General features: G+C 32.0%; 4 protein-coding genes and 2 non-coding genes across 6 annotated transcripts; 2 read left to right on the top strand and 4 right to left on the bottom strand.

The window, feature by feature from the left end:
• The first annotated feature begins 634 nt into the window (after positions 1-634).
• On the top strand, positions 635-4,841 carry LOC11436968 (serine/threonine-protein kinase SAPK3). Its single transcript, XM_039834560.1, has 9 exons — positions 635-840; positions 2,056-2,130; positions 2,219-2,320; positions 2,483-2,536; positions 2,637-2,729; positions 2,860-2,952; positions 3,537-3,641; positions 3,743-3,841; positions 4,457-4,841. The coding sequence occupies exons 1-9, from the start codon at positions 715-717 to the stop codon at positions 4,730-4,732; spliced, it is 1,023 nt and encodes a 340-aa protein (XP_039690494.1). The 5' UTR covers positions 635-714; the 3' UTR covers positions 4,733-4,841.
• A 1,866-nt stretch (positions 4,842-6,707) lies between these two features.
• Positions 6,708-10,708, top strand: LOC11433954 (uncharacterized). Its single transcript, XM_003611349.4, has 5 exons — positions 6,708-7,198; positions 8,048-8,155; positions 8,488-8,532; positions 8,735-8,872; positions 10,221-10,708. Exons 1-5 carry the CDS (start codon positions 6,821-6,823, stop codon positions 10,557-10,559), a joined length of 1,008 nt encoding a protein of 335 aa, XP_003611397.1. The 5' UTR covers positions 6,708-6,820; the 3' UTR covers positions 10,560-10,708.
• Positions 10,709-10,860: 152 nt separating this feature from the next.
• On the bottom strand, positions 10,861-10,933 carry TRNAE-CUC (transfer RNA glutamic acid (anticodon CUC)). The gene has a single exon. It is a non-coding gene; the product is annotated as a tRNA-Glu (tRNA).
• Positions 10,934-11,258: 325 nt separating this feature from the next.
• Positions 11,259-12,543, bottom strand: LOC11420518 (protein TIFY 10a). Its single transcript, XM_003611347.4, has 4 exons — positions 12,385-12,543; positions 12,001-12,245; positions 11,833-11,890; positions 11,259-11,563 (listed from the first exon to the last, which is right to left on the bottom strand). Exons 1-4 carry the CDS (start codon positions 12,468-12,470, stop codon positions 11,431-11,433), a joined length of 522 nt encoding a protein of 173 aa, XP_003611395.1. The 5' UTR covers positions 12,471-12,543; the 3' UTR covers positions 11,259-11,430.
• A 2,148-nt stretch (positions 12,544-14,691) lies between these two features.
• Positions 14,692-14,764, bottom strand: TRNAE-CUC (transfer RNA glutamic acid (anticodon CUC)). Its single transcript has one exon. It is a non-coding gene; the product is annotated as a tRNA-Glu (tRNA).
• Positions 14,765-15,399: 635 nt separating this feature from the next.
• Positions 15,400-17,903, bottom strand: LOC120575732 (protein TIFY 10a). Its single transcript, XM_039834853.1, has 5 exons — positions 17,838-17,903; positions 17,713-17,807; positions 17,356-17,600; positions 17,188-17,245; positions 15,400-16,119 (listed from the first exon to the last, which is right to left on the bottom strand). Exons 2-5 carry the CDS (start codon positions 17,796-17,798, stop codon positions 15,981-15,983), a joined length of 528 nt encoding a protein of 175 aa, XP_039690787.1. The 5' UTR covers positions 17,799-17,807; positions 17,838-17,903; the 3' UTR covers positions 15,400-15,980.
• Positions 17,904-20,809: the final 2,906 nt, after the last annotated feature.

Genomic DNA, 20,809 nt, shown 5'->3' with positions numbered 1-20,809 from the left:
AATAATACTGATGACAAATTGCATTAGAAAACCTTGTTCAAAAATGTAATTCCTCTTTCATAAATAAACAATACAAATTATTTACTTCATATGAACGTATAATTTTTTTTTATTTTTAAAACGTATGTAAATTTTGACCATAAAATTAAATTTCTTTAAATATTAAACTTCTGTAAATATTAAATTTCTATAAATATTAAATTTATTAATTAAAAAAACACTTCTAGAAAAGCATTAAAAATTATTATCCCAAAAAGGTATTCTTTAAAATTTTAAATGTAAGGAAAAAAACCTACACAAATTAAGAATGTTGAATAAATCTGGTCAAAAGAAAAAGAATGTTGGATAATCTCATTTAATTTTCTTGACTTATTAATAATAATAAAAAAATTATATTTTATAAAATATGCTTTTTTAATTTTTTTAACTTAAACCTATTTCTCCTCCATATTTGTTTTATTTTGTTAGGCGACAAGACAAGTATCACTCAACTCAACTTCGAAAACTTACAAGTTACCTCTTTTCCTCGCATAAAAGCAAAAACATCAGTCTAAGTAAACCATTCTTCTTACTTTTTCTTTGTCTAATTTCTAATTCACATTTTTCTCCTTCTCATTTTCATTACAATGTTATTTCAGTTTTGACTAAATCACTTATGTTTTATTCATTTTTATCATTGGATCGTCAATTGAACAGTATTATTTGGACTGTGAAATGGAGGAGGAAAGATACGAGATATTGAAGGACCTTGGTTCTGGAAACTTTGGAGTGACTAGGTTGGCTAAAGACAAAAAGACAGGAGAACTTGTTGCTATCAAATACATTGAAAGAGGATATAAGGTCAAGTATATTTTCTTCATATATCTTAATTAAATAAAGCTTATGCGTTGCATGTACATTTTACTTGTTTGATAAGAATTAATAAAAAAAATTCTGCTAAATAAAAGGATTAATTCGATATTCTGATTTTGAATATTTTTCTTGATCCATGGATTTTTCCCCAACCTAATTGCCATTGATCGACCAAATAATCTGATCTCACATTTGGCCTTGTTTTTTTTTTTTTGTTTTTTTTTATTTTTTATATATGATCTCATTGTGTTATTACTATGTAGTTTACATCTATATATTTTCTGCCACTCCTTCGGGTTTGGTATCAGTTAGCTAGGTGGTGGGTTGGGTGTTTGTGTCCCCCGATGATCTTATTCAACACTTCGAGTACTTCTTAGGATTAGGTGTGGGGAAGAGAGTGAAACTAGGGCTTCTTTTAGTTTGACATGTTGTTATGTGGACCATCAAAAACCCGTAATGATCTGATTTTTGTCGGTGACTCGCGTGCAGATGAGCCGGTGGTGGATATAGTGAAATTTTTAGCTTGGAAATGGTTTTGAGTCCTTGCTCCTTCTATGAATGAGAGGTGCAACTCATCTTGTGTTTGACCTAGGAGGGTTTTGTGGTGGTAGACGCCCTGCGGTTGTTGGGGGGTGGGGGTGGTTTTAGCCCCTCTCCTAGCTGTCATTTCCTTGTTGTGGTTCCTTTTTTCCGGTTTTTGTTTTGGTGGGTTGTTTTCCTGGGGGTTCGGTTTGTTTTTATTTTTCTCTTCTTTGCAGGGGCTGGTGTTGGCCTTGACGTGTGTTCCTCCTTTCGTGGTGCGGCTTTGTGTGTTACTTTTACTGGTGTATTATGTTTGTAATTTTTCTTTTTAATATATATTTAGTTTGCCATCAAAAAAAAAAAAACTGCCACAAACTAAAACGTTATTTTTTCTTTCTTTCTATGATGTTGAAATTTCAACTATATCGTAAATCCGAACAACATATAGTTCTAGCAAAAGCTGATTTGTTGTGGATTTTATGTTCATAAATTCATCATTGATTTTTTTTTTTTTTGGTTATAGTCATTGTCAATTTGAATTCGAATACATAATCAAACTCATTATGAAGCTTAATAATAATTAGATTACATTATTGGATTTCAAGCATTTTCCACAATGAAGTACGTACTATAGATTATTTGTGACTATCTTAATTATGTTTGTGCTTGTGGTATATGCAGATTGATGAGAATGTTCCAAGGGAGATAGTTAACCATCGATCTTTAAGGCATCCAAATATTATCAAGTTCAAAGAGGTAATTAAGAGTTAAGACTTTGTTGTATTAAGATTAGGACAATACAACAAATTTTGAATGACAATTTTTTATTTTATTTTTTATGCAGGTATTTGTGACACCAACTCATTTAGCTATTGTCCTGGAGTATGCTGCTGGTGGTGAACTTTTTGACAGGATAGCCTCTGCTGGTCGACTCAGTGAAGACGAGGTTGTACATTGTATATAAATATTTATTCATCTACATATACTATATATCATTGTTGTCGACCGCATATCACATAAAATAATTGTTTCTTTAAGATTTGTTATGTTACAATATTGATATACATATTAGCTAGTGATATTTTTTGATGAATTCCATATACTACAGGCAAGATTTTTCTTCCAACAACTAATATCTGGAGTTAGCTACTGTCATTCCATGGTATATATATGTGCACTCAGAATTATTATTATTTTTTTTTTTAATGTTACTCATAAAAAATATGTTATATATCATCTTAATTTTGCATATCCTGCTGCAGGAAATTTGTCATAGAGATCTAAAATTGGAGAACACTTTATTGGATGGAAGTCCAGCTCCTCGAGTTAAAATTTGTGACTTTGGTTTCTCCAAGGTTAATAGCATTAAAATGTTTTTATTTTTATTTTTTATAAAGTATTAGTGCTTTCATTTTTTTTTTCCTTCAAAAAAAAAATATATTTGTTTATTTGCTTCACTAATTAATTTAATATATCCATTTGCAGTCCTCTTTACTCCACTCTCAGCCCAAATCAACAGTTGGAACTCCTGCATATGTTGCACCAGAGGTTTTGTCTAGAAAAGAGTATGATGGAAAGGTATTGAAAAATTTACATATTATTTATATCAAGCTACGTATCAAATGTATTTGGAGCATGTTTAAATGCTAGTCGGATTCAGAACGATCAAAATACCCTTTAGTTACCACAATCAACAAATTTAAGTAGTTGAATTAAGATTAGACGATTTGTATTTTGAGTATATCATTGAAATATGATTTGACAAAGTATGAAAATGTTCGTCAGATCGTGATCAAGGATAGAGATCTCAAATTGTAGTGATTTTTTTTTTGTTGTTGCTGAAATGGACCGATTGTAGTGATTACAAGGTATTTTGATTGTAGTATGCTGACAATCCAAATACCCGACAATAATGGTTTGATAGCTGATACCTATGGCTATGGTGTTATATATCACTCGCATCAAGTGTATGTTTTGATTGATAGCGAGTTCGACAAAATCACATTGACAACGTGGTTTTGTGTAGCTTTTACGAAAATTATGGCGACTCGCCATAATTCTGCCAATCTCACCGTTAATTCAAACATACATTAATTATACTACAATTCATCATGCAATTCATCAATGCTAAAGTCCTTCGCAAATTATCATCAATTATGTAGATTGCAGATGTTTGGTCATGTGGTGTGACTCTTTATGTCATGTTAGTTGGATCATACCCTTTTGAAGATCCAGAAGATCCTAGAAATTTCAGAGCGGTTATTACGGTGAGTTATTTGCTACAATAAAAAAAATTCCATTATGATCAATTAATTAATATATTTGATCTATAGCAGGAAATTAATACTCTCATTTGTTTTGTTTGCAGAAAATAATGAATGTTCAATACTCCATACCTGACTATGTGCACATATCTGCAGATTGTAGGGAACTTATCTCTCGTATTTTTGTTGCCAATCCAGCTAAGGTAAATATTAGTCTTAACTCTCTCTCTCTCTCTCTCTCTCTCTCTCTCTCTCTCTCTATATATATATATATATATATATATATATATATTTGTGTGTGTGTGTGTGTGTGTGTGTGTGTGTGAATTTAGACGATGAAAAAAGTGGAAGATTGAAAATATTTAATAAAAGGAAAAATGGCTCATCTTACGGAATGAAACTATTAGGGTGCAGTCGTGCTTGTTGGTCTTCGTACCAACAAGGATTTTCCATATATGGAATTGGCGGCAATAACGACATGACACAGTAACTATGACTGACCATCTGATTTTAAATCGATGGTCGAGATTGGTCAAAATCAATTTAACGCATGTGTAATAAGTGATGTCCAATCGTAAATTAATGACTGCGTTTTTAGATTGTGTGAAATAAGTATTGCATGCAATCCATGTCGATATATACAATCTAATAGTATTCTATTAAATTAAAACATGCATGTTTTCATGCAAACGACACTAGCTAGATTTTTAGATAAGCTTATGAATATGAAATGAAATGTTAAAAGACCGTAGCTAAGTGCATGTATTTCACGTGTAATAAAACTAACTATTATTTGTTTTTTGCCTTCTTTTTTAAAGAGGATCACAATCTCAGAGATAAGACAACACCCTTGGTTTGGGAAGAACATGCCCAGAGAGATAGTTGAGGCTCAAAGAAAAGGTTACAATGATATACAGATAGACCAATTACCAAGCCAACAAAGTGTGGAAGAAATCATGCGGGTCGTAGGAGAAGCAAGGAAACCAGGGCTGGAAGACAATGGTGGAACAAGCTCATTTGGTGTTAACGTTGTTCAATGGATTGAAGAGGAGGTTGATGGTAGTGATGACTTTGTCCAAGTCCAACTTACTTGACCAAAGTCTTAATTAATTTTTGTGGTCACAAGATTTGTTTTGCAATTTTATGTACTAGTAATCTTCACATTTTGGGCACAAATAAGTTATCTTAAACAAAACACAAAACCTTGCAAATAAATTAAACTTGTTATTTTATCTAAAGTTAAAGTTGGTGCAATTTTTTAAAGTTGATCCGGTATGGGAAATAGTTCATGTAGTAATTAGATTTTACCTCACATTTTTAAAAATCATACATGTTTTTAGAAGTGCACTTTTAATTAAGATAATTTGTCTGAAAGTGTACACTATTCAGGTGAGCATAAAAATGCACTTTTTTCTTTCTTTTCTAGATGAGTTCATTTTTTGTAGGAGTGAGGTGAATTTTTCTTTTCCAAAATAACATGGACAATGGATAAGAGGTCCAATATAATATAAGAGTCACTGTGAAGATTACGGTTTGGTTTGATTTTGATAAATAACACCAAGGAAGAAGATATAGAGTAACTCAAGACAAGGTTAATTTTTGTGGATTACAAAAATTTCATCCATGCAACTAGACCAGTTCAAAGTATGATGTTATATACTTATATTTTAGAAAAGAATTGGATATCTCTCAACACACTTGTATATAACTATATTGCCGACAAAACTCTTCTCAAAGTTTTAACTAAGTAGCATTCTTATGACTAGATTTTGACCTCGAAATCATTGACTAGGTCTTGAACAATCTCGTCTTAGTTCGGTTTACTACATTATTTAGAAGAAAATAGACAAATAAAATAAACAAAGACTAAGTATTAGGTGATCAAAATCAAGAGCATCAACAAGAACAATATGATGATGTTGTTGAGGGGGAATAGACCGTCCATGACTTGAGAACATCCTCATAGGAGGCACATATACTTCCAGTCCACACACACTAAATTACAGTAATTACCTTGAAGTGAGTATGACGGAAAGAAATAGTCTAATCTTGACGACAAAATTGAGAAATCTATCTAATCAATGGAGCATATAAGATTGATGAAGGGACATAGCATCCAACATGATTCAATCAAGTGTGTCATTGTAGAGTGAGATAAATGTTTATTGTGATCCGCTGAACTTTTAAAATAAGGTTGATGAATCCAATTTATCCATAATTTTAAATGGATGGATCAAATCCAATCCATTAACAATTTTTTTCCTTATTGGATGGATTAGATGGATTAATCAATAGATGATTTGGACGAATATTTATCTGGTGGATCAAATTATCACCCAAAAAACATGCCCAATCTCTTAGATGGATTAATCAATAGATGAATTAATCTATATATCACTTTATCTATATCTATCTCTTCATATCACATTATACGGCCAACCTATTATACACTACTTTCTCCATTTCTCCATTTCATTCCTCTTAAGGTGCATAGACTCATAAGAGGTGTCCACCAAACATTTATTCAATTGAACTATTAATTAAATGACCACGTTAATGAATATTCTAAAGATATTATTTAAATATTTTTTTCTTTCAAGTAATTTGATGGCTATAAATTCACCTTTTAAAGATAAATTAATAGAGTGTCTAAAGTTTGAACCCCGATCTCAATATCCATACCAACAAAGTTTAGCTCACAAAAACAAAATGAATATTGTTTTAAAAATACAAGTCAAACATACAAATACTTATCATATACACAATTTTTTATTCAAAAACAATGTACTAAAACATTTGTTAACTTTTACCCGTGAACACATCTCAGTTGCCGGAGCGGAGGTTCGAACCTCAAACACCACACTTATTCACCTTATAAGCTACTTGAATAAAAATTGTTAACTTTTCCATAATTAAATTCTCAACTGTTTAATCAATTTCTTTGGCTAATAAATAATTGAGCTCAATTATTTACAACCTTCCAGTCTTCATTTTTATTGTTAAAGAAAATACTGTTACTAACAGGATTGATTCCAATTTCCAAATCAAACCAAACAATCAAGTTGTTATAGCATAGTCAAACTTGGTACTTAACATAACATATACAAAACGACAAAATTGTATGACTCTGTCTCTCTGTACCTTTATTCAATCTCATCTCTGAATTCTCATCATCTCTGAAAATGGCTCGTAAAAACATTGAACCAAGCACCATTTTGTTAAACCGTTTGATTCTTCTTTTTGTGTGTTTTGTTTCTTGCGGTTTGGTCTATGTTTTCCTCTCTGCAGTAACAAGAAGTGGTTCTGTTTCGGAGTTTAGGAATATTGGGTCAACGTTGGATTTGGTTGGTGAGAAGAATGTTGGAGGGTGTTGTAGAGGGATTGAAAATTTGGAGCTTTGGGGTTCAGCTGTGAAATGGGGTTCCGAGTTTAAGTTTAATACTTCTGAAGAATGTTGTAATTCTTGTAAATCTATGTGTACTGGGAAAGATGGACCTTGTCTTTGTGATACATGGGTCTTTTGTGGGAATCGGGAGGCTTGTGGATCCAAATTCGGCGAGGTACTTTGCCCGTTCCTGTCCATAGAGACACTGACGCATGTGGTTACATTCAATCATTTCTAATTTTAGTGTTTAATTGTCAATATAGTGTCGTGTCTTGTGTCTGTGTCAATCGTTCCACCTTCCATTTGGGTCTATCCTTTTGGAATTGGTGTTGTTTTTTTCTTGTTTCTTTCCTTTGTATAGAGTTTCTGAGCTGAGTCATGGACTAGACCAAGATCACACTATAATTTCAAATCACTTCAGAGATAGATGTATAGATTTACCATTTAAAATCATGCAGTATGAAATGTTACAATAAAAAATTTGTTTCCGGTTAAAACAATAAGTTCATTTAATGTGTGCATTTTAGGAACTTGCCTGTTTAGGCTTGGATTAGCAAAGTGTGTGCAGTACACTTATGAGATGTTTATTGTTTGTTGTGTGAATTTGGTATCCTCTGCCAGAGACTTATCTCACGAACTAGGTATGACCGCAAAGAGCTTTGCCGCTCATTCCGGTCCTACCCGGCTCCAGGGATCAGTCTCTGCAGTTGCATGCAGAGATACCCGGTTCACAAACACAAAAAATCAAAACAATAGTATTGAATATAATAAAATTAGTTGGTTTTGCTTATATTTAGGAATTAGGACCACTAAATCAAGTTGGAGATGTTAGCAAATTAAACTAATGGGAATGATTTCACTGTATTGGTTTCTGTTATGTCTTCTTGCAAATTCTTTTGGAGTGAATTTATGCTGCATAGAGTTCATTTGAGTTCACGATTATCATTTTTTTTTTTTTTTTGCAATTTAAATTTTAATCTTCTAATAAAAAGTTGACCTAGAGCATTGAATTTTTTTGTTGCAGTGTTGGTTAAAGAAACAAAAGGACAGCTTAGCCCCTGAACGGCAAGAAGAAGGGCCTAATGGGGAGATAATTAGTTGGACTTCTGGTCTCATCTTTGGAAAAGGAGAGGTAACCGAAGTTTGGTTATTTTAATTAATCATATTCTATTTTAAAATTGACTTGGTAATTGGACTTCTGGTCTCATCTTTGAAAATGCATGCTGAACCTGAAAGAAAGTTATTAAGTTCTATCTTCAATGTTCTCTGATCTTAATTATCTCCAAATTACATGTTTCTTCTTTTGTTATTCGAAAGCTTTTTATTTTATTTTATTTAATTCAACAATTTGGCTTACATATTTTCAGTTTATTTATGATGTATTGCACAGTTGGAGTTTTCTCAACTTATGAAAGGTTACCTTATTTGTCAATATTATCTCTAATTCATCTGTGTTTTTTCCAGGGTATTATTGGATTGGAAACTGAACACGGAACTCTTCATATAAAAGTAAGTGCTCATGATTTTGAGATGTTTAAAATTCAGATGCTTTGATGTTGTAGCAATGACATATCATTTCCCTTATACTTTCCATGTTTCTTTAGTAATGGTGATTTCAAATTTGATCCGTCACAAGATAATTATGGTTTAATTTCATATTTGAACTTTTACTGGATGATTATTTCCTCATACTTTGCACGTTTTGATGCAGCTTTTCCCTCACTGTGCTCCACACACAGTTTCCTATATTCTAGAACTGTTGCCTATGCGCCATTGTGCAGGCTGCCAATTTTACCGTGCAGAGAGTCGAGGTCAATCATGGGATTCAGAAGGAAACCATATAAAAAATGTAAGATACGCATTCACATCTATGTCACTCTACAACTATCAATGCAATTATGTTAGGAATATTTGCTTAAAAAGTTTCACTATCATTGCCATTAGTTAGGTTATTGCAGTATCCTGTTTTAAGCTCAGTCTTTCTATTGTTATCCATCATGAATTGTTTTGTTGAGATCTATATGTGCTATTTTTGATAGCATGTTTTTCTTGCTTTTCTCATAGGATTCCAGCCATTTTAGATTCATAAAACTGTATGCATTATTGTTAGGAATTTCTGCAGTTCCTTTGCGTTATCAATGAAAGATTAGGTAATGACAAGGGAGCACAGTTTAGGGGGTAATATTGTAATCTGGACCGTAGTATTTAAATACAAGTTCTACATTGTAAACCCAAATCTTTCGCTGATAATACAACAGAACTGCAGCTGCTCTGCAGTCAGAGATGTAACAAAATTGGCCAAACTTCTTTACCAAAATTCGTGTGCATTGTATGCGTTTTTGTTTCTTTACTCATTTGAGCCGGGTTGCTGTTCTAACAATTATGTTTAGTGTGAGCAACATGCATGTTGTTTACAGATACCAAATTTAAATACAAAAAATCATGGAAACCATCACACCAAATCAATGTGAACTGATTTACAATATTTGAAGCAACTAGAATCAAATTCTCTGGATTTTCATTAACTAAGAATGAGCCATGTTTGCATTTTTGTATCCCAGGAGAGTTGATGCCTTAGCAATAGACATTTTATAATCGACAACATGGCTACCAAAAATATTAGTGTTTTCCAAGCTTAAATGGATTTCAATGTCCCTTTTAGGACTATTTTCTTCGTGGAAAATTTATTTCCCTTTCTCTGTCCTCATATAGAGTATATGAGAAATTAATATTTCATGTTAATGATACAAATCCCGATACATTATTGTATTCAAAGACTACTGTTTTTTTCTTCTTCTTTCAGTCCCAACTCCCAACAAAAATGAGATTACAAAAAATTGGTGGTACTTTTGTTGAGGTCATTTGTACAGTAGTAATCCCAAAGGAACAAAAATAGTTTATTTCCATATTTGCTGTCTCGGTACAAAATGTCATAATTATTAGAACAACAAACCGGACACTAAAGAAATCTGGTAAATAACGTACACAAGAACACAACGATTGATCACATGCTTGTTGCACTTTCAGCTCCACTCTCTACGCTACACTGAAGACTCTTCCGGTCTTCCCACTTAACAGGGAATATGAGCCATAGTGAACAATAATGTTTTTTTTTTAAAGAATAGTGAACAATAATGTTTGTATAGTAGTACTCTGTAGTAGTGGTTGATGATGGTAAACGAGTTCTTATTTTGCAGGCTGGTTTTGGTCCTCCATTTGCATTAATTCAAGGGACATTAGAAGCACAAGGCACACCATTCAACAAACTTCCTGTTGAAGATTGTCCAATCCTAAGAAGAGGTTCAGTTGCTTTAATCGGTCCCGGTCCAGAATTCTTTATTAGCTTAGCTGATCATTCAGAGTGGAAACAAGAATACACAGTCTTTGGTTCTGTTCTTCCTGAAGACATGAATGTTGCTGAGAAAATTGCTACACTCCCCACTTTACCTGATGTTTGGAACAATGTTAATGTGACCGTTTTGAAAAAACCCGTTCCATTCTTGCTCAGACGAATCAAGAAAAACAACCAAGATTGAAATTTTGAAACAATTTGTAGGTTTCAATTCTTTTGGTTCCAAAGCTCATACGTATTTTCAATCTGTTGATAAAACGTCTGTTGTGTAATTTCTTGACCTTTTCTTTTTATATAAACATTTTCTTCACTTAATTTTATATTTGGTATGAATATTTGCTGTAATTTCAGATAAAGAGCTTCCATTTGAGAACGGATATATATAACTAAGTTTTTTTTAAAAAAAAAAACAAAATATAATTGAAGTTTATTCTTTGTCAAAATCAATAAAAATAAACCTGTAAGTTTATTTCATAAAAAATGATTTCCGTTGCCGGGACTTGAACCCGGGTCTTTCGGGTGAGAGCCGAATATCCTGACCAACTAGACTACAACGGATTTGTGATAGTGAGGTTGTTAAAATAATTAAGAAAATAAACCGTTAAACTGAACCGTGCCAAAAACAATTGCCATAGGCAGTACACAAACCGTTTGTTCAGATCATCAGTTCAAAAATTATATGTCACAATTTGGTTGGTTTAAGAATTCAATTCAATTTTTGGATTTTTTTTAGTAGTCATAAAATCCGTTTTTTCTTTTGTCGATATTTTTCATTACAATCCAGTTTGGTACACTTTGATTAAAAAATGTACAATTTAGTTTTCTATGAAATTCAGTCATGGGAGCGGAAATATAAAGCTTTATGTTGATGGAGGAATTAATATCGACATAAGAATGATACGGAGGACATCTTCTATAACAATAATGCTAAGTAACAAATTCTACATTTTTTTGGGATCAATAAGAACAACACTTCTTAATAGTACAAATAAGCATGAGCCTCAACATTAATTAACTAATATGTACACATATTTTTGTGAGTATAGGACTCAGTCCTACAAAAATAACACAGAGGTGGAGCTACATTCAGATTGTGGTGCCAAGGATAGCCATGACATGGATTCATCAATTGGCTTATTAAGGAATGCTGCTGGATTACTTGTTTGATAAGGTGCCTTTGCAGCAATTCTGCAAAAAAAGACAAACATATCAGTCAATATGGATAATTCCAAACATCATTATAGAAAAGGGTCAGCCATAATATTACACTAAAGTCATAATTACTTTTCCTTCACCAAAGTCACCGTGTCACAATCCATTCACTTTTAGCAAAATCACTTTTAAATAACCAGATCAATCAATTTTTGTAATCGAAGAATCAAACACACTACCTTAAAAATTGAAGTTTTTTCCTAAAAGGTGAAGTCTATTGACAAAGATCAAACTGGCAGGCTTACCTATCCTTCCTTTTCTCCAAGAACCGATGAAGTGAAGCTTTCCTAGTCATTGGTAAATCTGAATACATAAAAAGGAACTTCATGAATTAAAAACACTCACAAAACAAAACCATTACACAAATCAAGCACCCTTTCAAACATAATAATATATCCAAAAAAGTTACCTACCATAAATAACAGGTATAGATGGTACTTGAGGGTAGTCTTGAAGAGAATTTCTAGAAAGAAATGAAGAGTAAGCATAGTTGTTATTGTGGTTTTGTGAAGTACTAGCAATTCCTTTGGTGGAAAAGTCCATGATGTCTTTAGCTTTATCAGCTGGAACATCATCAAACACAATTACTTTCCCATCATAAAAGATTGTCATTTGTGCACAACTAGGCTCCTCCTTCTTAATATTAGCCTTCATTACACTGTAATAATTAAACAACATTAACAATTAATTTAATGCAAATTGACCATGCTATATACTTCTAGTATGAATTTGAATATTGCTAAAAAAATGTTGATGTACTTAACAAGTTAAAAGTAGAAAAAAGAACATGTATGTACCTGGAGTTTCCCAAAATAGGAATCTCTTGTAGGAAGAGATGAGGAAATTGTTGAAAATTCATAGGTGTTATATTGTGATGATTCATGTTTTTTTTGGTATGGAATAAATAGTTGAAGAAGGTGAGAGTGAAGAGAAAGAAGTAGAAGCTTTTTATATCTTGTAGGTGTACTACTTAAGAACGTGTGGAGTTAAAAGCACGCACGAGTTTTATGTGTGTCGTGTGTATTAATTAAAACATGTTTTGTTGTTAGTGACAGAAATTGCTAGTGGGTGTTGGGAGGTCCCACATCCATTTTAGTGGTTGCAACTTGCATCACATTAATTAATTGAATAATGACTTGTTTTGGTTTTTGGGTAGTCCCATATCAGCACGTTTTATTTATTTTATTTGCCTAGATCAAATGATCAAGTTACTTGGGCAAAGCTAAAAGGTTATCCCTTCTTTCCTTTTCATCTCAAAATGTCTCTTGGGGAACTCATAAAATAGTCTCAACATAAAGTTGATGTTTATTTGAATAATAATTTCGAATTTTTCATTTATTCATTTTTTTTTTAAAACGGCTTTATTTATTTATCTTTAAAGGTGAAATTTAGTCACTATATTATTTGACCAATTTTTTTTATTGTTTAGTCGAGGTGCATCTAGTAACTCGGTTGCATATATTCTACATGAGATTAAGAAGAGAGGTGGCTTTTAGGGTACATAAATTGTTTCATTTGTGTACCGATGCACAAGTCCATTTGCAATCATTGATTTGTGAATATAAAATTTAGCGGATAGATCGCAAGAACATGTGATATTTCATATAAAACTACGCTTAGCAAACCATATATATTTATGAATTTTAAGATTCAATGGATATGATTTTGCAAGGACAACATGGTATACAATATAGATTTGTTGGTTATGAAATATCAATTTACATTATACTCATAAATATCCTGTTTTAAGCTCAGTCTTTCTATTGTTATCAATTATGAATAGTTTTGTTGAGATCTATATGTGCTATTTTTGGTAGCATATTTTTCTTGCTTTTCTCATAGATTCATAAAACTGCATGCATTATTCTTATGAATTCCTGCAGTTCCTTTGTATCATCAATGAAAGATTAGGTACTGACAATCTTTGAAGCAAATCAAATCAAAGTCTTTGGATTTTTATTATTCAAGAATGAGCCATGTTTTCACTTTTGCATCCCAGGAAGAGTTGATGCCTTAGCAATAGACACTTTAATCGTGTACTCAAAATCTAGTTTTAAGTCGTAAACTTGTGAGTTTTTAGTTGAGAATTTAGTGTTAACTTGGTGATAAATTCTTTTTTTGTGAAATCGAAGCATGCATTTAGTTTGAGCGATTTAACTTACAACAAAATCAATTAATAATACAGAGTATCACTGTTGGCAACCACATTAATATTTTATTAGGGTTAATCATCGGCAAAATCCTAAAAAGAATAAAATTGGGGTTAACTTAAGGGTTGAATATGACGCCCTCCATCGCCAAAAGATCAAGGATGCCTCGATGGGGAGTCAGTGAAATGTGGTCCTTCTTAGAAATAAAACGTGCAACATGTGGCAAGTTTGCGGTATGCCGTGGATTAAGCTCCCATGTAAAGTAAATATTTGAATTGCCCCAGAGCCCATGCCTAAAAATGTAAACAAACGCATTTATATATTAATATATTATAATAGGATATACAACAAACAAAAACAAAATAAATTACTACCTCAAGTAGGGTCAAGTATCTATCGAAGGAGCCCGATGATGTGTCGGGAGTCTCAGATAGATAATGGTATAAATTAGCCTCTGACAAATAATGGACTTTAAATGAGTTTTTGTAGAAATGTTTATAATATTATAAGAATCTCTAAAATAAATTATAATTTTTTAATTACTGATAAATTAAATATGAATTTTTAAACGACAAAAACATATTTAATTCATGTTTTGTTAAAAAAAATCTTATAATATTATAAACATTCATGTAAAATTTATTAAAAAACTCAAATGTCATGCATAAGTTGACCGAAAAGAAGGACAAAAAATTATGATAAAAAACTTTTGAAGAGATAAAAATTAAAGCAAAATTTAAATAAAAATAAAAATAAAAGGTTAAAATATTTGTAGGGGCCATAATCATATTTAACATTTTTTATTTAAAAAATAAGAATGTAAGTAACAACATTTGTATGCTTTCTTTTCATTCCAAACAACAGAAAGTTAGTGCTATCCCTTCTCTTCTCCAAATTTCTTTCCTCCCACCTTCACAGTTCAACCAAACAATGTAAGTAAAATGAAAAAATGATTTCCGTTGCCGGGACTTGAACCCGGGTCTTTCGGGTGAGAGCCGAATATCCTGACCAACTAGACTACAACGGATTTGTTAAAGCATAGGTGTTTGTAAAACTCAAAAACTAGGCCATTAAACTAAAATGCATCAACAAAAATTGTGATAGGTAGGTAGCACACGAACTGAAGTGTTTGCTCAGTTCAATTTGTACACTATATATCATGATTAAGTTCTTTTGGTTAAATTATTCATTTCAAACTTTAGATTTTTTTTTAACGGTCTCAAATTCGATTATCTTGGAGGTTAGTTTAGTTGGACTGATTTGACTTATTCAAACAAAATTATGGATTTTTTTAGTTGTCTTAATATTTGGTTTGTTTGTTGATTTTTTTCTTCAACCGTCTAGTTTTTTTTTTTGAAAGAATTTAACCGTCTAGTTTGGTATGCTTTGATTTTGCAGTTCAATTTTCTGTAAAGGTAGTTCTAGTATAATCAATGCACCAAACCTTTATTCAAGTTCAATTCAATTTTACCGAACTGTTTCAATTCACTTCGGTTTTCCTTTCGATTCAATTTTCCTTATTGAATCAAACCATGAACCATCCTAGTTATGAGAGTGGAAATATAAAGCTTTATGTTGTGGAGGAATTTTTCTTCTTCTTGTGAACAAGCTAAAATGAAACTTATATTAACACATAACAAGTATTCTATCCAGCATAACGTATACTAGAGTAAAATACCACAATTTTACAAACAAAGCATACCACATACAACAATAAAAAGCAATTAACCGATGCCCAAACAAACAAAATGGTTGGTCCAACAATGGTACCCAAAAGTAATATGCTTAAATTTTGCCTTCACCCATCAGAAAAAAAACAACTTAATGTTGTCCAAAAGCTGGAATTGAACTTTCTTTATTGTTGAAAATTATGTTGTTTCTTTCCTTCCATATTACCCACGCACAAGAGAGCCAAATCAAATACATTAAAGATCGCCTTGATTTCAAAAACCCTGTTACATTACCAAATTGAATATCGAAAAAAGAATGACAGAGGACATTTTCTGTAACAATAATACTAAACAGACACACATAAATAGTTATGTAAGTAAACAAGTAGTACACTTTTTTTAGGATCAGTCAGAACTAACAACTAAGTATTTTCCCTTTATCATGGTTACTAATAGGCATGAGCCACAACAATCACAAATATGTATACATACTTTTGTGAGTATAGGACTCAGTCCTACAAAAATAGAGGGCCATACAGCTGATTGATCCAGTTCATACAGAAACAACACCAGTTAATGGGTGGAGGAGGAGCTACACTCAGATTTGTGTTGTGGTGATTGTGGTGCCAAAGAGAGCCATGTCATAGATTCATCAATTGGTTTATTAATGGTTGTTGGATTGCTTGTTTGATATGGTGCCTTGGCAGCAATTCTGCAGAAGCATAAACAAACATATCAATCAATATGGATCCCAAACATCATAATAGTGTATCTTTTGTTCTGTATGAGAAAAATTGATTTTGAATGAACTCAGGGGCGGTTTCACCGCCCGGCGACCCCGGGCTCGATCGATAATTAATGGCGGATCTTCCTTAGAACCCATGGTACCGCAATGTTTCTATATATATTATATCAGGCATTTTATTTACATATTTTCTAACTAGCGCAGTGGAAAAGCAGTTGCTATTTCTCTCAGACGTTGCGGGTTCGATTCTTCCTTCTTCTCCCTTTTTTATATTTCTGTATATATTTACTTTTTTGTCAAAAAAGTTCCATGGAGGGAATCGAACACACACCTCTGGGCCATACTCATGTAAATTAAACCACTACAGCAGTTAACATTTTTGATTAATCTTTCAAACAGTTTAATATATATTTCATAGAATTTTGGTACCCCCGAGAAAATAACTCAAGATCCGCCAGTGCCGATAAATCCTTCAAACAACTTAATATGACGATCCTTTTTTATTTTTATATATGACTATTTATCTATAATATATATATATATATATATATATATATATATATATATATTTTAAGGAAGGAATTTATATATATATTATGTCACATGTGAATTTGCGATAAATTTTTCGCCCAGGCTCTATGTAATTCCTGGCTCCGCCACTGAATGAACTGATTCCGTAAAATTGATTCTAGTTTGATTGAGTTGAATGTAAAATGATTTATGTTTGGATACATTCATGTAAAAAAGAATTGAACAATAAATTTAAGTGTAAAATCAGAAGCAATGATTTTCAACTTTAAGTAAAATCAATTCAACTCATGAACAAAACATGTCAAAATCAATTTCACACCTCTAAAATCAACCTTGAATTCTCCAAAAGTGGAACCAAACTTACATTAAACTTTATTTATAATTGACTTGATATTTGAGTTTTTCCCAAAAAAAAAATGAAGTCTTTTGACAAAAATCAAACAATACTTTGAAGATAAGATTTTCAATATTTGATAGAGAGAGAGAGAGATCTGGCAGGCTTACCTATCCTTCCTTTTCTCCAAGAACCGATGAAGTGAAGCTTTCCTAGTCATCGGTAAATCTGAATACATAAAAAGGAAATTAATTAACTAAAAACACACACAAAACAAAACAAAAAACATGACACAAATCAAGCACCCTCTCAAACATAATATATCCAAAAAAAATTACCATAAATAGCAGGTATAGATGGTACTTGATAACAGTCTTGAAGAGAATTTCTAGCAAGAAATGAAGAGTAAGCATAGTTGTTATTGTGGTGTTGTGAAGTACTAGTAATTCCTTTAGTGGAAAAGTCCATGATGTCTTTGGCTTTATCAGCTGGAACATCATCAAACACAATTACTTTCCCATCATACAAGATTGTCATTTGTGCACATTTAGGCTCTTCCTTCTTAATATTAGCCTTCATTACACTGTAATAAAACAACTTTAACAATTAACTTAATGCAAATTGACCATGTTATATACTACTGGTATGAATTAATGAACTTGTTAAGTTAAGTAGAAAAAAGAACATGTTTGCACCTGGAGTTTCCCAAAATAGGAATCTCTTGTAGGAAGAGATGAGGAAGTTGTTGAAAATTCATAGGTGTCATGTTGTGATGATTCATACTGTTTTGTGCTTTTTTTAGTATGGAATAGTTAAGTTGAAGAAAGTGAGAGTGAAGAGAGAGCGGTGGAAGCTTTATACTATTACTAGTACTACTAGTATATTGTATTTATGCATGTGAGGAGCTAAAAACACACACGAGTTTTGTGTGTGTTTTGTTGTGACAGAAACTGCTAGCGGTGTTGGGAGGTCCACATCCATTGTTAGTGGTTGCATCATTCATTGAATTGAATAATGACTTGTTTTGCTTTTTGGTAGTCCCATCCCATATCAGCACGTTTTATTTATTTTATTTGCCTAGATCACTTTCGAAAAAGATAAAGGTTATCCCTTCTTTCCTTTTCATCTCAAAATATCTCTTGGGGAACTTATAAAATAAGTTTCAAAATAAAATTGATGCTAATTGTTTGGTCGAGGTATCATCTAATAATTCTCAATTTTGATTTTCTTTGTGATTTAAATGATTACGTTGAGGAAGATATTATGTTTTAAAACCATGAATTCTCTTAATTGTCAAGTTCCCCTTAGCTTTAACTGCTTCTAACATGCCTACGACCTTCATGAACCAATAATAGACTTGAAAATGACTTGACTGTTTCATATTTGGTTGTGTTCTATTCGTTTAGGTTTCAATCATCTGATAGGAATTTGTCTGATCCAAAATTCAGACGTTTGTCGTTACCAGCTAACAACTTTAGGTGTAATAAATCATCTATGAATTGCATTATCCATTAGCTTGAGCTGAGAGATGTTGCAACATATAATAACCGCACTTAAAGAGTGTCATCATTAGGGATGACAAAAAAAACCTTACCTGCGGATATCCGTGGATAAAATCCACAACATGCACGTGATGGATGGCTTAACGGGTATCCATGGGTGTTTGAGTACCCGTTACTCGATGGATACATATACAGATTTGATGGTATCTGTACCCGTAAATAAATTAGATAAATTATTAACATATCGCTACATATAAGTCTTTCTATACTTTTTTGGACGGTGATTAGGTGAAAATGTGTATAGACTTCAAGAATTTGTATACATTATGTAAGGATTATTAAATTTGTAATGATTATGAATTTGTATGGTTTATGAAATTTGAATGAATTATGTATAGATTATGAAATTTGCAAGGATGTTTAAAAGTCGAAGTTTTTAGATAATTAAAAACAATAATCCAAAAATTCATGGATATCTGCGAATACCTGTATTGCGAGTACCCACACATATACGGAGCAGACACGCTTACCACATTCATTCAAAGGAATGGAGACGGATATCATACTACATGTACTCATGAATACTCATTATCATCCCGATATTATTGGGTTGTAAAGTGGAAAAGTAGTTGTAAATCCTGTCACTGAAAGCTGCTGAGTTCGCTGGATTAGAAAATGACATTAGAAAAGTAAAAAGTCTCATGAGTCACCATTTAATCATAATAAAGAATTGCATATACGTCTTTTAAAACAAGAATGTTGCGATCTTACATATTGGTGACAATATATTGGGATTGACCCACACATACAATTAATTAAAGAGTATAATTGAAAACAGTGGTGCTATATACAACAACATAAATTCCCACAAACACTTCACGAAAAGGAAATCAACCAATGAAAAAAACAGCCTTAGCGGAAATTATGGGTGGAGTAATGGAAAAATGTTGGTCAACAAAAAATGACTTATTAGAATACACAGTCGATATACTTCGCAAAAGTACAATTCGCTGTAAATGGTTATTTAGAGCGAATTGTACTTTTGCATTGGTAGAATGAGAGGTAAAGTGATGCTCTCGGACAAGAAAAGATCAAAATAATAATAATTGACATATATTTGGTTGGTTTTGATACGTTGTTCAGCTGTTCCTTTCTTGCACAGAAGAATCGATAAAAGTCATGAAGAATGGAAATTTCAAATTGATTGGTGCATGTAAGTTTCAATTATTTTGGCTCTAAAGTTTTACGTTGATGAATGATTATTTTTTATTTTTTAAAGAAGTTATGTTGATGAATGAATTAATATTGACTAAAGACTAAATCAACAATTTAGTCCTTGTAAGGGTACACCATTTACTCTTTGAATTTGTCAAATAGTAAATTTGAACAGTATTAGTCAACTTGATTTTTTTTTTTTCATTTAAATTTAGCAACGTAATTTTTAACAACATTCCATTGCTATTTAGTGCGAGGTATTTTTTTGGTCGAATCAACTGACCTGCATCAAGCTAAATGGATGTAATTTCCGGTTTTGTTGGAATAAAGCCATAGTGGTTGTATATAAGTTGATCAGCATAATAGACCACATCCGTAGTCATTTTTCGTTTCGCACCAACAATCATTAATCTTGTTTAAATCCAAAAACACAACCAAATTGTGACAAATGGTTTACAAATTGAACCGAATTAGCTCAGTTGTCGGTCACAATTAGGTTTTTTGCACAACAACTCAGTTTATGATTTTTTGAACAATCCTATCGGCGATATAAAGCTTTGTGTTGATGGAAAAATTGATATGGAGGATGATCGATCATATTGAGGAAATTTTCTAATAACAAAAATAGACGCATATATAGTGAATGTAAGTAACCAAAATTACAATTCTTTTGAGGTAAATCAGAACTACACTCTTAATTATGGGTACTAATAGGTGGCGTTTAATCTGGGAATGAGGAGTTTTTTCCCACCTTGGGAAAGCTCCCTTTTCTAGGACAGGTGGCAGTTGTCAACCTGTTTCAAAATAAAAAAAAAAAACTGAAATTTGTTTTTTAATGTTATTTTTTTCAGGCACCGTACCATACACTCTTCCCTCTCTCTTTCTCCTCTTTTTACTCTCTTTCTCTACGCACACTTCTTGCTTCTTCCTAATGTTCATACATTAAGATCTTCTTCTTCCCAGTAATCAAATTTTATCTCAATAATCCTAATGAAAACAACTAAATCAAATTCCTTCAATAAAGTAGGTATGTTGTTGGTACTAATAAAAACAGTGAAATCAAATTCCATCATCA

Source organism: Medicago truncatula, chromosome 5 (assembly GCF_003473485.1).
Source record: "Medicago truncatula cultivar Jemalong A17 chromosome 5, MtrunA17r5.0-ANR, whole genome shotgun sequence".
Lineage (NCBI taxonomy): Eukaryota > Viridiplantae > Streptophyta > Magnoliopsida > Fabales > Fabaceae > Medicago > Medicago truncatula.
This window is presented reverse-complemented; position numbering and strand designations above follow the sequence as displayed.

What these genes read in the sequence shown, in the direction of transcription:
- LOC11433954 (XM_003611349.4), top strand. Translation starts at nt 6,821, where the DNA reads ATGGCTCGTAAAAACATTGAACCAAGCACCATTTTGTTAAACCGTTTG. An exon ending in GTGGATCCAAATTCGGCGAG is followed by an intron (nt 7,199 to 8,047) that starts GTACTTTGCCCG and finishes TTTTTGTTGCAG; the next exon opens with TGTTGGTTAAAGAAACAAAA. An exon ending in AAGGAAACCATATAAAAAAT is followed by an intron (nt 8,873 to 10,220) that starts GTAAGATACGCA and finishes CTTATTTTGCAG; the next exon opens with GCTGGTTTTGGTCCTCCATT.
- LOC11436968 (XM_039834560.1), top strand. Translation starts at nt 715, where the DNA reads ATGGAGGAGGAAAGATACGAGATATTGAAGGACCTTGGTTCTGGAAAC. An exon ending in ATATTATCAAGTTCAAAGAG is followed by an intron (nt 2,131 to 2,218) that starts GTAATTAAGAGT and finishes TTTTTTATGCAG; the next exon opens with GTATTTGTGACACCAACTCA. An exon ending in GAAAAGAGTATGATGGAAAG is followed by an intron (nt 2,953 to 3,536) that starts GTATTGAAAAAT and finishes TCAATTATGTAG; the next exon opens with ATTGCAGATGTTTGGTCATG.
- LOC120575732 (XM_039834853.1), bottom strand. Translation starts at nt 17,798, where the DNA reads ATGAATCATCACAACATGACACCTATGAATTTTCAACAACTTCCTCAT. An exon ending in ATCTATACCTGCTATTTATG is followed by an intron (nt 17,246 to 17,355) that starts GTAATTTTTTTT and finishes TTATGTATTCAG; the next exon opens with ATTTACCGATGACTAGGAAA. An exon ending in TTGGAGAAAAGGAAGGATAG is followed by an intron (nt 16,120 to 17,187) that starts GTAAGCCTGCCA and finishes ATGCTTCTGCAG; the next exon opens with AATTGCTGCCAAGGCACCAT.
- LOC11420518 (XM_003611347.4), bottom strand. Translation starts at nt 12,470, where the DNA reads ATGAATCATCACAATATAACACCTATGAATTTTCAACAATTTCCTCAT. An exon ending in CCTATTTTGGGAAACTCCAG is followed by an intron (nt 12,246 to 12,384) that starts GTACATACATGT and finishes TAATTATTACAG; the next exon opens with TGTAATGAAGGCTAATATTA. An exon ending in TTGGAGAAAAGGAAGGATAG is followed by an intron (nt 11,564 to 11,832) that starts GTAAGCCTGCCA and finishes CTTTTTTTGCAG; the next exon opens with AATTGCTGCAAAGGCACCTT.